Source organism: Plectropomus leopardus, chromosome 21 (genome assembly GCF_008729295.1).
Source record: "Plectropomus leopardus isolate mb chromosome 21, YSFRI_Pleo_2.0, whole genome shotgun sequence".
NCBI classification, from domain to species: Eukaryota; Metazoa; Chordata; class Actinopteri; order Perciformes; family Serranidae; genus Plectropomus; species Plectropomus leopardus.
In genome coordinates this window covers 20,272,519-20,284,976 of record NC_056483.1, presented here as the reverse complement: position 1 = coordinate 20,284,976, position 12,458 = coordinate 20,272,519, and the positions used below count along the sequence as shown (strand labels likewise).

Below are 12,458 nucleotides of genomic sequence, written 5' to 3'. Positions count from 1 at the left end.
GAGCCTTTGACCGATGGAGCAGAAACAAAGTGGGTTTTATTCGGCAGCGGAAACATGACTCCACTTTCTAGCCGTCATGGGAATTCAGAAAAGCAAACAGCTCAGTGTGTGCGCAGTGCCATTTCTCCGGTAGACCCTAGATGCCATTACAGTGCAAGTCAAAGGCCTGTAGCTGGGGGTAACTGTTGCTAAGGGCTGTTCCTGGACATCAGGGTAGAATGCAGCGGCGATACGGTTCAGGCCAAAGAGTGGGGTCAGAGCTGTTCAAGGCTAAAAGAGAACAATGTTTTTTTTCTCCCCCTGACTCTGTAAAGCTACATCCGCCAGCTTTCTTCATCATTGCAGTTGTGTAGCGCTCGTCCAAAAAAGAAACAAGCATTGTTTTGTCTAACATTTGAGCCTGTCGGGCTTTTTCCATGCTCTGGTCCAGAGACTGTTTATGTTTGTCTCTGACATTGATGTTGAGATTTCATGTTACGATTACACTGTAATTGATGTCTTGTCACAGATCATCATGTACCCATATTTCAGCAAAACATTGCTATCTTATTCTTTAACTCAGTCGCATAGAGAGACTTTCACATGAGAAATCTTTTTGTGGCCACAGGGAGTTTAAATCCTTTTTTCCCCCCTCTAAATAACAACTGCGATATAAATTATGAAGTGGTTTTGCCATTGCAGCCAGATATTTTTTTTCCCATGTTCATTAAATGGTGTACTTTAGCTTGATCTGCTGTTACAGCGTATGTGGTTCAACACGAGCCATAATTGGTAGCTGGACTGAACATTTGGGTGTTCCGAAAGAGTTATGTCCAATTTGCAAAAGTCGTTAAGCTGAATGCTTTTTGTAGTTTCAGCCACGACAAAAACTGGACATGGCCTCCAGTTTTTTTTTTGCTCTGTGTGTGTGTGTGTCTATATTTGAAATTGTGTGTTTGGGCGTGAGTGTGAGTGCAAATGCAAGACATACCACCCTTTTTAATCTGCTTCTGTGTTTGCCCTTATTAATGTACCAGTTAAGAGTTGCAACATTACTCCATAATGTATTTTTGGACTTTTAAAGAGCTTAATTACCAAAGGCCACGTAACTGCACCAAGCATTGCATTTGTTCTTAATCTCAGACGTGGAAACACACACACAGGCAGCCTCATTGTTCAGTCTGGCTTTGGTCTCAGCCAGTCTGGGAGGGAGGTTGATACTTACCTGCCTGACCCCGAAGGAAACATTACAGTGTGAGAGCTTGTCAATGTGCACTGTAACGCTCTGCCTCATGATATACAGGCAGCAGGTAGAGACAACGTGTTAAAACAATATCCCCAAAAATTTGGAATAGGTTGGAGAGGGTTTGTCAAAGATTGATACAGCGCCTTGTGACTAATTTACGGCCCTGTGTAAAACTCTGGACGGCCTCTTGTATTATTGCAACCGTATTTCAAAGAACTTTTCTGTGCCACTGAGAAGCTCTCAAAACATGCATGCGTAGTGTATGATTTCAAATGAGCAAAGGTCTCTCTTACTCTAAAGTTGGTTTAGAAAGCAACTTTCCTCTCTAGTGCACTTAATGGCCCAGTCTCGTAAGATTCAGAGGGGAAATTAAGCATTGAAAAAATAGTACTTCACACTGGAAAACACATTAGTGACCCTTTCTAGTCTTTATTTTACCATCTAAAGCCTTCAAATTTGCTCCAGAGTCAATTAAATTATTTAGTGTAAATGCTATGAGTAATTGACCCTTTAAAACCTGAGAAAATTGTTTTGATTTCTTTCAGAAACATGGGGGGAAGGCAATGAGCAACATAACAAGACATGGGCCAAAAATGACCAAAAAATCTGTAAAAAGAAACACAAACCAAACAAACAAACAAACAAAAAACAACCTGAAAATAATAAGAAAAAAAAATTATAACAAACAAGAAAATGTCCTCAAAGTGCTTAACATGAAAAAAAAAATATAATTAGAAATATATAGATATAGTTTTCTGGATATTTTCCCTATTTTTTATATAATTTTCTAATAATCTTCCCGTTTTTTAGGTCATTTTCTTGTCACCTTCTACTAATTTCTTGCAATTTTTAGACATTTCTTACCAAGTTAGTCATTGTCTTTTTTCCCATGTATTAGTAGGACACCAAACCAATCTGCTCAGGTTTCAAAGGGTTAAATAGCTTGTGAGAGATGTCTGAGCACACCACAAGAAAACTGATGTTGATCCAAGTTTCAAAGGGTTAAACCTCTTTCTCTTTTTTGAGAAAAGTGCTTCAGGTGCTCGCTCTCACAGGAAACACATACCAGGGAAAAAAAGAGAGAATTTTAGCCAGAGAGATGAATCACCCTCGCCGTTTGATTTGACATCCACTCTTGGTATCTCGCAGTTTTATACGGATGTGCTTCATTTTGTGTCATGTACAAAATCAACAAGCCTTCCCCCTCGTGCTTTACATCGCTTCCAAAAGGACTGGGGATTGTTTGCTGAAACCATAAATCCTTGTAGACAGCTTCAGCCAGCTATTTGTATTATAGAGGCTCTTTCATAAGAAAAGCTTTGTGAAGTAAATTGATGAAAATTACAAAATGCGGATGGTAATTATTGGTAATTTTCAACTGAAGGCATTCCAGAGCGTAGCTTTTGCCAGGTCCTGGTATGTATTTTAGGCTTTTACTAATGTAAATGAGAAAAACGTTTGCACTTTTGTTGCCATGAGCACACCCCTGCCCCGGCACAATTTGTGTTTGTTTTATTTATTTTTTTGCCTCTTTTACACAGTTGGGAGTGAAAGTGCACAGTGAGGCTGTGGGGAGGCCAAAATCACACACTGTGAAAACTGACAAGTCAATTTTACTTAAAATAAATAAATAAATCTAGGAATCCGCCTTAAAAAATGTAAATAAATTTAACCATTAGTCTTACTTTATTGTTAGATTGTTAGATTTACTCAACCTCTTGAAATCTGAGCCAATTAATTTGATTTATTTCAAAAAAAACTTTGGGAAAAGGCAATAAGAAGCTTCAAAAGACATGACCCAATAATTTGCAAAAAATTAGTAAAAAAAAAAAAAAATGAAAACAAATAGAAAATGACCTTTTAAAAAGTACTGAAAATAAAGAAAACATATAAATTTAAAATATTTAATTATATTTTTTCTGTAACATAATTTTTAGATATAAAATTATCATAATTATATAGTTTTTTGAACATTTTTGCTGGTCATTGCCTTTTATTTCCCATGTTTTTGAAATAAATCAAACCAATCTCCTCAGGTTTCAAAGGGTCAAATAGCTTGTGAAGGGAACATAGCACAAGAAAAATGATGTCGATCCAGGTTTCAAAGGGTTAAAATTTAGATGTATTTATTTAATTTCCTTAAGTTGTTTCAATTTAAAAATGAAAAGTTTAATTTTTAACAAAAATTTAAAACAAAGTTTAATTTTTTTGTAAGTTTTAACAACTTAGGTAAACCAAGCTTGCTGTGCTATGTATCTGTATTCTGCTGGTTGCAAACTAGTCAATCATATTTCCATTTTCTTCAACATGTTAACAAAACAAAACTTACAGCTCTCCTAATTTCATCATTTGCAAAATCCTCTTTGTCACGATCAAGTTAAGTCAGACTTAACCAGTTTACTGCAGTTGCTAACACTTACAAAGAACAAGGCCATTGCACTTGTCATTTTTAAGTTGTAAGTACTTTACAAAATAAATAAATACAGCTAAATCTTCAGTTAACTTAACAATAAGATAAAGTAAACATAAATTAACATTAATAGTAGGACTGTTAAATGATTATTTTTTTTAATTTCAATTAATTGCAGAAATGTAATAGTTAATAGCAATTAATTGCATTTTTTAAAATCACATGTTTTCAGTGCCATTATTTTGCATTTCAAAACAGTTCTTAAGTCCATATTGACAAGGTAAGCAATTCTTACCAGATTGTATTGATTAGGACTCAAGTGTCAACAAAAACTGCGTACAACTAGCATAAAGTAGCCATTTTTGTAAAGGGGAGACTCATGAGCACCCACAGAAGCCATTTTTATTCCGATATCTTGAGGTCAGAGGTCAAGGGAAACCTGTGAAATCGCTATGCCAATTTTCCTTGCCAAAATTTAGCCTAACTTAAGGAAAGTTATTCAAATGTTACCAGTATCATCACTCTACCATTAAATCTCAGCCCAGTATAGCCTCCTAAAGACAGAAATGTCAGCCAGCAATTACCGCAATTAAAAAAAAAACAAAAACTTGTTATGTACGTACCTTAATAGCATCAAGATTAACACTGACAGTCTTAAATAATAGTTATATTTACTGTCCTTTTTCAAGGCAATTGTTTTCCTAGATTATTTTAAGTAAACTCAACTTGTCAGATTTTACAGTGCATCAAATGTGGAGGAAGGAATGAGAAGCAAGCCGAGCGTCGCAGGTTTACTTCTACAGTTTCCTGTTGGTTTGCGTGTAACATGACTTCAGGTTGTGGGTGTGGAGAACAGATGATACAGGCACTGTGTGCTGCCTGCTCTGTTATGACTACCGTGTTTTTGACATCCATGGAGTGTAATGTTTTAGAGCCTTTGACTTAAGCCTCTCTCCCTCACGCCTTGGACCAGAAATGCCAAGCAATGTTCTTCGGGTTCCACAGGCTTAAAGCTCAGACTGAAACTTTCCCCTTAAAGTCACTGATTTGAAAGCAGCCCTCCCTCCTTTTCCTCTTCCTCTTTAGAGACACAGAAAAAGCAGCTTAACAGTCTCTGGCTGACTGGAGGCTGCAGGGAATGTTGTTTACCTTGACTTCCCTCACCAACTTCCCCTCAAGCCCAGCTGAACACTGCTGTCTGTTTGTGCTGTTTGCTTCCACGCTGGAGTCTAAAACATGGGAATGCTGGGATAGGGAGGGGGGTTGATGGAGCCATAATGGCTGTCAGACCCGGCGCAGGGGAATTTAAAGCACAACTCCTGCAGGCAGACGCGGTCCAACAGAGCGCACTTAACACCATGACACCTCCATGTGCGATAAGGTGTGTGTGTGAACATGCCCCCCTCCCCTTTAGCAGCCAGCGTGTTCCCCAGCTCCCTTCTTGGAGGTCAGGACTCACTAGAGCTCTCTGAAGTGCAAAAACCTCAAAAACTCCAAATTCAGGTTTTCAAACGAGGGGCAAGTGTTAGCGCAGTCGGGCAATATCTAACAAGTGGCGTATTATATTCCTGGAGATCCCAGCTGGGAGGGAAAGCGCAAGCGAGAGAAAAAGGCAGCAAAGAGAGACACGCTTATCTTCGCCTAGCTGTGCGCTTCGGGAGACCTTATTTGGCGACGTCTGAATAACATGCTATGAGGTTGGCAAAAGAGCTGCCTCTGGCACTTCTCAGGCATCCTCTCTTTTCACAAAAGTGACTTGTTTAGTGAGCGGCATGTTTTCTGGAGCCTGTGGATCTAAGTTTGCTTACAGAGGTGTTTTGGATGCTATTTAAAAATCATATAAAACCTGAGGGCAAATGTTTCACACACACTCCTCGACACTGGTGCATTGAGGGGAGCTGACATCTTGGACTGCTGTGTGCCTATTTTTTTCCTCCTCAAAATGATGTGATTATAATCAGGAGGAAGGGTATTATAACTGGAGGTTCACAGCCTCTTCGTGCTCATACACACAAGCTGGCTCACCTCATCTTTCATCTGTTTTCCTTTCAGTGTTTATCTTTGCACTGAAAATCCTGGGAATGTGTCCTCTCTGCTCCTTTGGCTGTTTGCTAACTGCTCAAACGTGCGCAGTGGCGTTTTAAGTTTGCATGTAACATGGAGAGGGGTCGGGGTCAGCTCTGCTCTGACATGCATTATGAACACAATTTGCCCTCAGCACTGATCAGCTGGGCAGATTGGGCAAAGTCTCACACGAAATATTGTTCAGGGTACAACTGTAATGGGCTTTTTTTCCACTTGCAGGGTCAGGCATGCGAGTAGGAAATCTGCTTCCCCAAAGTCAATTCTTACTTGCCCTTATACAAAGTGTATTTCTTAGTAGATATCAGCTAACAACAAAGACTAAAGTTAATTGTCATGAAAAATGACACATTTTTAGCCACCTTGCACTTAGTGTTGCAGCAGAATTTGCAAAATATAGTCGCCCGCATCCCACCCAACTAGACTGTATAAATAATGGACGTAGCTACTGTGACATCACCCATTGATTTGTGGGCTGCTGTTTTGAAGCCTCCAGTTAAGCATTTCAGCCGATGGCATGTTGCTTTTTTGGAGCCAGAAGTGACCATATTATATTTAGGTTGGAGCTGTGGAGGAGCGAGGGGTGGATCTGACACACAGACTGTAGCGACACCTCACAGACAGCCTGTCATACATGCAGCCCCACACATACATATGCGTTTGTTTGGGCCTTAATAATGTGTGAACAGGTCATTTATATAAAAATTCCCCCCTACACAGTTGTCATGAATGTTGAAATTGGTTATAGAGGCCAAAATTGTTTTTTGTACCAGGCTGTAAACATGTCTATTTCTGCTGTAAAGTTGGGCGTTGTAACATGGAGGTCTGGAGATTTACGCTGTTTTGGAGCCAGCCTCAAGTGGCCATTCGATGAACCGCAATTTTTTGGCACCTCCAGACCACATTGCCTTTATTTCACAGCTTCGGAGGTTGCTGCTTGCACCCAGAAAGACTCTTGTTTCCAGGATTATTAAAGTCCTCACTTTCTCTGCAGCTGATTAACTTTGTATTTACCCACTGACTTTTTCCTGCAAGTGCCCAATTGAGGCTGCGCATGTTCAGTGAAGCCAGATGTCTCACTCTTTAGCTACTTCCAGCATCATTTATGGAGAAAATGAAATGATTCATTCTTTTTTGGGCAAGTGAGTTGCTAGATTTATTAGCCCAGCGTCGCGTTTTACTTGCCCTAGGAAATCAAGCAGTTCTAATGCTGCGTTCATGCCAAAAGAGACACAGCAACAGGCTATACTTTATTTTGAACGGAAGCTGGTCACCTGACGTCATAAACTGATGCTCAACAGTTGTCGCTGCTGATGGGCGGGATGCGCTACAAACAAAAGTTGAGCTGGCAGCAACCTTTTCAACTAATCATATGTTTTTATTTCTAGCTTTGGTGCTTTGTTATTTACAGGGCTTTCAGTGTTAATGTGTTAATCGCGATGCAGTTAAGGTCTGTTCATAATGCGTTTTTTTTTTTTTTTTTTATTTTCTTTATTCACAATCATCACCGGCCAACAGTCCTATTTTTAAGAGGCTGTCCCAGGCTGATTTTAAAGTGCATATACTGGTATCATCTCAAACTAGAAGACTAAGCAATCTAGTGGTACCAACCATGTCATGCTAGCAAATCAGGAAGGGGGCTAAATAATATGCTAAATTTGGGCTAAAATGTGGCAATGGAAAAACTGCATGGCCATCTCACAGGGGTCTCTTGACCTCTGACCTCCAGATATCTGAATAAAAATGGGTTCTATTGGCAACCATAAGTCTCCTATTTACAGACATGACCACTTTATGCTAGTCCCATGCAGTTTTTTGCTGACATTTGATTCTTATCAAGACAGTCTGCAAAGAATTGCTTTACCTTGTCAATATGGATTTCAAAACTGTTTTGAAATGCAAAATAATGGAATTGCAACGTGATTCAAAATGCAATTAATCGTGCTTAATTATTAAAATACTGTGATTAATTGTGATTTAAAGTAAAAGTCATCTGACAGCCCTGGTTATTAAGCTTAACTTTCTGTGTATTGCAGTGCACACAAGGATGCAATGGGGTGGCAAAATGTAATGTGAATATAGGACTCTGATGTTGTACAAATGCATAGATATTTTTTGACCAAAAACAAACTTTAGATGATGTTCAGTCGAGGTGCTTTATGGCATATAGCAGAAACAAACCAGCCCGTGATGACATAACTACATCAACAAACACTTCAACGCCGACTCTGCGACAGCGTAGCAGGCCACGCTGTTCCTGTGTTGCTCAGAGTGTGAATATGGCATTATTGTTGAACCATGTTATTGATAAGTTTTCACATTTAGAGTGACATTTCATTTGTGTGAAATCGACAAAGGAATCTCATCACTTTCTCTGTTGACATGTAGAGCCAGTGCTTAACAGGAGAGGAGCGTTTGAATAAGAGGGAGAGAAAATTGAGAAAGTGGAGATTAGCCAGAGGCTTTTCACATCATTCTGCTGCCTTAAACTAAATGTGAATCAGTGGCTAGATGTTGGATTTTAAGGGGCTTAGCTCTTGGATCTTTTCCTTTGACAGTGACAGTCTCGATATTGTCCTCTGTGTTGCTCAGTGATGTGACATTGCTGCGCCGAAACCACGGAAACATTCCAAATGGTGTTCAAACACCACTCGTAAGCCTGCTGCAGCATGATCTTTGTTAAAGAAATCTTTGTCAAAATCCCTTTTCATGCAGTGGCGAACAAGGCCTTGATATATGGGGCTTAAAAGTGCCTCAGACGTCTCAGCAGTTAGTGTATTTATCAAAGCGTCATTATGTTTAGGAGCAGGGAGTCCTTAAGTGCTTAGTTGAGGGATGTAATGTTGCCGTTGGTTCATTATGGATGTAAACAAGACGATCCAAAATAATTGCAAATGTGGCTTAGGAAACCTCAGTGGCACACCATTGTGATTTTACCAAGGAGCACACATTGAACAAATTTAGATTCGTCCGTAGCACCAAAGTATTTATGCTTACATTTACTTTTATTTTGACTCAACCCCACAGCCGCCCACAAACATAATGTAGTGATTTTGTTCTAGATAAAACAGGGAAAAAAAGCTCACCCCTCCAAAACACATGCCACTCAGTGGTATCCCGTATATCCAGTATGTTCCTTTTTTTGCTTATTTCTGCATTATAAGCAACCCTTTGAACGGACAAAAAAATCTTTTAAACGTTCAGTTTTATGTAACCAAAAAATAAACTTCCAAAGCTGGAGATTTCTGGAGGGCGAAAAAACCTTGTTCTGCAATAAGATCTAACGAGATCCATTACACAAGCCACTAATAGTCGGATATAATCTGACCTTTGGAGCGGCGGAAAGGCTGTCAAGTGGTGCGGTTCATGCTCAGGTTTTTAATGTCGAGCCTTCCCCCTGCACGACTTTCATCTGAACAAACTTACAGAAGCATGTGTGCTCGCAGCTGTAACCCCTTTGCTGAGGCAAGGTTTTGGAAGGGTAAAGTGGGACACACACACACTGGATACACACATGCATACATACACAGAGGGACACGTGCAGCTTTATCGCCACACAGCCACTGTATCTTTGCAGGCCATGCTGGTGGTAGCATGCAGTGACAGCTGCTGACATGGCAACCTGTGCAGCAAGCTACCTGTTTGGGCATTAAGATGTAAGGTGTATTAAGCCAAGTTTCTCCCAAAAATGTTTAAAGTACCTTTTAGGCTTTTGCGGTATCATAGCGTTAAGGTATACCAGGGTATTTAGAAATGCCAAAGGTATGTTTTTCAATACCGTCATAATACAGGTGCTCCTCTTTCAAATAAACTCAATGTATTGAGTTTATTTGTCAGTCCTGTGACAGTCCTGTCACTTATCCCTTGACTACTGGGTGTCACAGTGTCTTTCAGCTCAGATGCCTGTTTTTTACATTTACATTTTACATTTTTTTTTTTTTTTGTTTAGTTTAAATTAAGTGTGTTTTATGTGGAGATAATGAGGCAATTAAGCCTTGTCAGCCTTCTGTGAATGAGAAAAAGTTGTAATCAAAGGTGCACAGTTGTATCTCTGATTATTAAGGAAAATAGGTACGAGGGTATTTTTCTATTGTGTATTTATTAGTCTGAAAATCTGAGAGTAAGTAGCGCACTCGCTGTTGGGGGGATGCAGAAAACTTATGCAGCTATATACTGTATACCCCTGTGAAACTTCAGGCAGGTATAAAGGTGTGAGGTAATATATTACGTACCTCACAAGCACAGTGCCTTTAGATCCAAAAGTAACCCCTACCGACATGCACCTAGACCCTAGATCCATTTAAAGCTTCCACTGTTGACAGCACTCTTAAATGTGGTCAGGGTTGTTGTTATTCACAGCTTAGCCCCGAGCAAGAGTGACAGTTTTCTACTGGCCAATCAACGGACTACTTTGTGTCTAGCTCCAGCTTTTAGTTCCAGATCAATGCACTAGGTACCCCAACAGTTCTATTGGTAACAACCACAACTTTTCACAATGGAAATGGAAAAAATAACTGTTCTAATGTGCAGGCTATAATGCTGTAACTGTAACCTTCCTTTGTACTCTTGCAGCCCCTCATCCACATCATGGGCTCCGAAGATGAGATGCTCCAGGAAGCTGCTGCAGGCTGTGTGCGCAACATCCGACTACTGGCTCTGTCTAATAGAAAGGCCCTGTTATTTTACTGACAGTCAATAATAGTAACATCTCTGAAAATCCAATAGGGACTTTGCAAAAATCCACCTCAGCAGTTATAGTTTTGTTGTACACTGACTTCAGAGTTTGTTTTAAATGCGTTTGAATATAGCTTCAAATAAAATGTCTGAGAAAAGTATTACAAATGTAATGACCACAAGTGTTTCGAATATGTTGTATCTGTGAAAGAATAAAATGCTTTATCGTGACTGATGAGTGTGTGTTTATCTGCGCTTCTGCTTCCGTTCTAGCGTCAAACTTTTATCCCCAGCTCCGCGTCTCCATCAACTACCTCATCACGAGTTCATACAAACATTTTAGGAAGCCCTCTTCTCCCTCACTGACTGCCATGATAAAAAATAAACGCTCTTTCTCTGTGTTTGATCTCACGCCAAATGCCCCATACGTTGTTCAGCGTGAAACACACGGCGTTCTCTGCAGTAACATTCCTAAAGTAATCTGCACGAGACCGCAATATCTAAACAAGACCCACATCTGCTTGGGTTGCTCAACCTCCTCTTATACAGTCTGTACACAATGAGACATTTAGACAAACAGAATAGGTTGCTGTCAGTTGTGCAGCAGCAGAGTGGAACATGGGGAGTCTGCACAAATGTTTTGTATAAATACCACACGATAAAATGAACTCATAAATTCAAGCACTGTTATCATGAGTGGATAAGAAATGTCTGCAACAATTATGAATACAATAGTGTGTCCTGTCTCCATTGCAGTTATTTTGTAAAAGAATGAATTATGTCAGGATTTTCCACATTACTCACAATTTATTTATAGTCATTTTGGATTTGGTAGGAGTATTTATTGTAAGTGATATATTTTACAAACAAGCTCATTATTTTTGTCTGTAAAAACAAAAAAAAAGATATTTTGTGAGTTGGGATCATCTCTGTGTCAAAGTACTTGCATGGCATTTAGTCAGCACTACCTGTAAAACGCTTCAATAAAGGATTTTTGGGAAAATGCAGCAATTTTCTGTTTTTTCCCAAAAGTTGTTTTTGTTGCTCAATATCTGTTTTAAAGGTCCCATATTATCAAAGTCTAATTTTCCATGTCGTTGTTTATTTTAGAGCAGGTATAAGTGCTATATAAAAACTGTGAAAGTATTAAAGCACTCAATCCAAAAAGAAATGGATACAGTCCATATTCAGAAACTGTGCCTTTAAATGAGCCGCCAGGACTTCCTTGAAGTTGTGATGTCACAAGTACACTATATAAATGTAAGAAGTGCTGCTATAGTGCCATTACAGTCATTTTTTGGATGCAATTATAGTACAGAAACACAAAGAGCACAGATGTGGAAGACCAGGTAACAATGACCAATCAAAGCAGCCTAAGGAGACAGAGAGTCTTAAAGAGACAGATGCAAAAACGTAGTGTTAAAGACAGAATGTGAATACAGGTATATTCAGGCAGACAGTGCAACAAAAAATAATCGTTTTTTGAACATTATAGCATGAAAACATGTTGAGAAGAAACCCAAAAAACAAGTATGAACCTGTTCATATTTAGACAATGCAATAGTTATGGTGTGTGTTTGTGTGTGTGTGTGTGTGTGTGTGTGTGTGTGTGTGTGTGTGTGTGTGTGTGTGTGTGTGTGTGTGTGTGGGGGTCTGCACCTCATTGCAGCTGATTCTTGCTCGTCTGATTCTTTTGTCTTCTGTTCCTGTTTATTATAAACAGGCCATGTCAGGCTTGACAGCGTTTTGCACAGCAGGTTTCAGTAAAACACTGCTGGCCTCTTGCATGTCTGTCAGCCTTTCTGTCTCTCTGATCCCACTGTCCTGGTCCCAGTTAGCTCAGATGCTCAGCACTCAACCACAGAGGCTGCCACAAAATCTCATGGGACTTTCATCATTAATATCAGCCACGTGCTAAAATAGAAAATTAGCAAAACATTGAAAATATGTGGTTGAAAATCTTCATCACTCTTTGAAGTTTAAACGCTACCAGCTGTTAGCGGGGGTCAGTGGCAGAGCGCGGATGGAGGAGAGTAGATGAGTGAACTTATTACTCTGAAGAAGCAG

At 39.6% G+C, this 12,458-nt stretch overlaps 1 protein-coding gene across 1 annotated transcript in view; it reads left to right on the top strand.

Moving 5' to 3' along the window:
- Positions 1-10,558, top strand: part of odad2 (outer dynein arm docking complex subunit 2) — a 56,879-nt gene extending 46,321 nt beyond the window's left edge. The window contains exon 21 of the mRNA XM_042510623.1: positions 10,290-10,558. Within this exon, the coding sequence (XP_042366557.1) occupies positions 10,290-10,406 (117 nt within the window). The 3' untranslated portion in view covers positions 10,407-10,558. The remainder of the gene's footprint in view (positions 1-10,289) is intronic.
- Positions 10,559-12,458: the final 1,900 nt, after the last annotated feature.